Below are 4,719 nucleotides of genomic sequence, written 5' to 3' on the forward strand. Positions count from 1 at the left end.
GACATTCTTATTAATTTAGAGATTAATAAGAAAGATATAGAGAGATGTCTTATTAAAAGTAGGCAGTGAGTGTAAGTTTTAAAGACCAAGTATATATTTATACGTAACAGTATAATTATTGACAAACAATATTTTATAGCGAGTAATATATATTTCCAAAACATTAAAGAATATGACAAAAATATGCTTAAATTCAAAACGGAATGAAAACTACTCTACTGTAATACTATGTGCGTGACCGACGATATACTGAATATAAAAAAAAGTAGAAGACCTAAGTTACCATGTTCTTCTCCTGTAGTCCTTAATCACTTTTTTTATAAAAGGCAGAGATATGACGTCACGTTTTAGCTATTAATTACCCATTCGTTAAGAATATATTTGTTCGATGATAAATCTCAATGAAACATACGCGTAATGTTTTTGATATTTTTCAACCGTCGATAGGTTCAACGAAGGGCTTCGTTCACCACGGCACCAATGTTGCTACAGTCGCCCGAACGATAGTCGAGAGTCTTTGCGAAAAGCAAGCAAAAAAAAAAAAAAAACAATGTATACAGGCCTGATGGTGTTGGCAAAGTTTCGAATTACTCGTCAACATCGGACAGAATATTTCTGGTCTCACGTTTTTGCGCCTCGTGGTCCGATACCTCGTCCACCGTGCGAGACGAGAGGATAAACAACGGTCCGACCGATTATGGTGCGAGAGAAAAAAAAACATGGTACAGTTGCTCACGGAAGTATTTGAACACCTACCATAAGAAATTTTTATATATCGTATATTATGTGGAATATACATATATAATGAGTAGATTATCGGTTTTAGTGCAAATTTATATTTTTGTGAATATAATTAAAAAAAAGTAGAACCCCGATGGAAAATTGGTTTAGCTACCAAGTATTATAGAAAGCACTTTGAACGTTATATATATCTTTCCACATTACATATGTGAATTTTGTGCAATCTCGCGCTATCAAATTTTATAATTTTTATTTTTATTATAAATTCAAAATTCATTTATTATAAATTTTTATAATAAATATATAGCCTAATAACGAGACACGGTTGTCATGATTATATTGGTAAAATTTGAATGCAGTCTGGAAATACATACAGTAAGGGACAAAAGTATTCGCACAGTTGGGATGTAGAAATAAAAGAATCAATATTGCCTATATTATTAAATACATGTTGTCACGCATTATTTGAAAACATTAATAATAACGTCAATATTTCTGTACATTTATTACACAATTATATCGTTTATATAAACGTCTGTTACAACATACAATTACAGTGTATATTTATTATTTGTATAAATATTTCAATGTGTTTAATAATATAGAAAATATTATTCCTTTTTATTTCTACATTTCAACTGTACGAATATTTTTTGTCTTTCGCTGTATACAGAAGCTCTGCAAACATATATTTAATCAAAATTAATGCACAACAAAAATAGTCATCTTAAACGCATAATGAGCGTTAAAAACAATCCCACTTAGCACCGAAATTTATTGATATAATGGATAATTGATTGTTTAAACACTTTCGATATCTCTGCAAAATATATACTTGTATTAATTTTCATATAATTTCTATATATATTCAAATTCGTTTAATGTTTGATGTTTTATTTTCAAATTTGTTTAAACGCTAAATGTAATCATGATAATCGCCTTTCATTATAGTGCTGATAAATTTCAAAATGTTTCATATAACGCACATACCTAAAGTATTTATAAAAAAATTCCTACAAGTGTTCGTATACTTTCATAGCCACTATAATGATCGGCCATATACGAGTGTGCAGAAGAATTCCTGTCCTGTCCTGTCGTAACGTAGGCTATCGAAGAGAACGAGACACCTCGCCACCCGTGATACAGTAAAAGTTTCGAAATAATAGATTCGCGGCACGCACCGCGTAGGGGCGTGTAATATCCCGTGATTTACCCTATTATGTAATTACGCCAGGTAAAAATGTCTTATAAGGCACCGCGCCTTCCGAGAAACAATTTACAACGAACTATTAACGTTAACACTCGTACCACCCGTCTTGGGTCTTTTCGAATCCCAAAATCAATTTTTTATCGATTTATTTCCTGTTTTAATTCGTTAGAAAGCTAAAGATGGTATTCGACGAAATTATTATATGGATGTGTTGCATTCATATAATAATAAACTATGTATATATATAGTAATAAATTAATTAAAATAATATTTTAAAAAGAGACGTGTATTTTTCTCTTTCTTTTTTTTTTCTTATATTCCAATGACCAATTAATTAATACAAAACACGAATTTTCTATGAAAGAAGTAAAAACGAATGAAAAATGACCGAAATCGATAATATTATTTCAAAATGTCACTAACTAAACGATAAACGTATCTATTTTCGATGAAGCTATTCCCAATTTTAGTACGCTACTGTGTCTCTTGTTCATAAAGATCAGAAAATACGTGTCTCTAATGTTAATACCTAAAAAACAAAAATTATTTTCTAAAATCTAAAAAACATCTAGTTCTGCAAGAGTTAACATATTGGAAACAGATACTAAGCAAGTCACTAGTATGCAATGGACCTATAAATAAGCAATTTGCTTCGACTACAAATAAGAAAGTATCACTTGCAGGTACCTACGAAAATTCGAGTATTATCCTCGAATTTTTATACTTTAATCTTGCTCGTTTTACGAAACAGACCAAATTTCTAATAATTTCATAGAATGTTCTATATGAAATTGAAACGAGAAAGCACGCATATAGTGGTAACCAGACTGCGGAAGTTTATGCAAATTCATAGTTTTATCAACACGATGTAAAAAATGAGATCTAAATAAAGATTTGTTTTACCTACTAAATATTATAATATGTGCATTACTCTGGATATTTTATATATTTTTCATACTAAATGCATCCTGAAAATTTTTCTATTTTCAAATATTCCCTAATTGCATAAACATGCTAGCCCGTTATAACAATTTATCCATATTTTGCACAAATTTGAGATACTCTTTAACATTATAAGAGTACAATTGGATCGACAATAACAAGTTTAAATTGTCCTAGTATCGGAGCAAAACCGAGTTTTGTCCACACGAGCACGCCACGACGAAACGAGTAAACAAATTCGTGCAATTGGTAATGGAGCGTAAACAACCGCTGCCTGAGTCGCGTCGTGCGGCGTCTGTTTAGGATTTGAACGTACACAAACTGGAGGATACATGTCATGTAAGAACGCGACACATCGATTATATGACGCATTCAAGTACATATTCAGGATAGAAATTCCATAAGTGGAAGTATTTCTAAGAAACAGACTCGTTCTATGAAAACACAAGACAAACACAAAAGTGAAGGACAGAGGCGCAGCACGTTTCTTTTTAAAACTAGTTGTAACGTACGTTCAACGAATTTGTTAGATTTATTTTATTTTATTTCATTATATTAGCGGTGTAATCAGAATACAATGTTATGAAATAATTTGCTGGCTTAGATACTGTCTACAGTACCACTTATAACGTGCTAAGTACTCAGATAAAATATCCTTTTAAAATAAATGTTGTTGAGTGATGACAAGATACGAAGGAAAAGGGGATCGAACGATCGTCGAAGGAGTGACAGAAGGGAGAAACAAGGCTACGAAAGCAAGTACTCACCTCGGTAGCGGCGTTGCATCCCGCGAGAACGACGGCCGTACTGATCAGGATCCAGTATATCCTCGGTTGCATCTTTTCCTTTGTAATTGCCGCTGGGCCCGTTCAAGAGCCCCCTGACCGATCACCGCGTCGGTTCTACGAAACCAAACGAAAAAAATTACGCGTACGTCCCAGCCAGGAAGAAACCACCAAAAATCCACCGGAGCAACAACGCGACACACACCACACTGATCGATGAACCGCGAGACACTGAGGGCGCGTCGATCGGTCACTTCCACCGCCGAGCTGCCGCCATTTTGAAATGAACGCAAGCGCGACCTAGTGGTTGATATGGGAAGTCTCTCTTCGGCGATTTTACGACGATGCGCGAAGTATTTGAATTTTAAACCAGTTTAAATTCGTTTGTAGTAACTAAGTAGGAGTTTTAATAGAGGAAAAATAAAATGTGCGGTGCTAGGTAAGTTGATTAGTGTCTAAATGTTATGTTATCTAATAAATTCGTATTTTTATATAGGATATGATATTTAGTTAATGATGTGTGTAATCTTTTTCTAGATATGGAAGGCTGAAAAGCATAATGATATCAGCCATTGATAGTTATCAGAAAATATGTTTCTGTGTTTATCGTTATAAGGAATGTATTGCTTTTTCACATTATGGAAATGCATCGCGATAGAGAAAAAAGTTATTGTTTAATTACGAAACTAACGAGATGACACTTTTAAGAATTAAAGTTAAAAATGCAAATTGCAAAAATGTTGACTTACACTGTTATAATTTTCAACCTGCCATATTGTTCTTTGCAAGTGAGGTGAGTTAGCTTTTTGTTCTTTTATTGAAAAGTTTCGATATGTGTATCTTTATATTCTTTCAATTACTTAATGGTTACTTGAATACTATTCGTATTACTTATGATATGTTCGTTCACTGCGTTTAATATACATAACATTTTTATAATATAACACTAAAAACTAGACAAACTTATTACTCAACTTAACACATAGATAGTTAAAAATTAGAAATAAAATAGAATTAACAAAGATGGTAAAAATTTTTTCG

At 32.5% G+C, this 4,719-nt stretch overlaps 1 protein-coding gene across 1 annotated transcript in view; it reads right to left on the reverse strand.

The window, feature by feature from the left end:
• LOC117205745 (syndecan) overlaps positions 1–3,924 on the reverse strand; it is a 240,953-nt gene extending 237,029 nt beyond the window's left edge. The window contains exon 1 of the mRNA XM_033444456.1: positions 3,661–3,924. Within this exon, the coding sequence (XP_033300347.1) occupies positions 3,661–3,732 (72 nt within the window). The 5' untranslated portion in view covers positions 3,733–3,924. The remainder of the gene's footprint in view (positions 1–3,660) is intronic.
• Between the last annotated feature and the right edge of the window lie 795 nt (positions 3,925–4,719).

The sequence above is a fragment of the Bombus bifarius genome, unplaced genomic scaffold, assembly GCF_011952205.1.
Source record: "Bombus bifarius isolate JDL3187 unplaced genomic scaffold, Bbif_JDL3187 scf7180000007992, whole genome shotgun sequence".
In the NCBI taxonomy this organism is placed as follows: domain Eukaryota; kingdom Metazoa; phylum Arthropoda; class Insecta; order Hymenoptera; family Apidae; genus Bombus; species Bombus bifarius.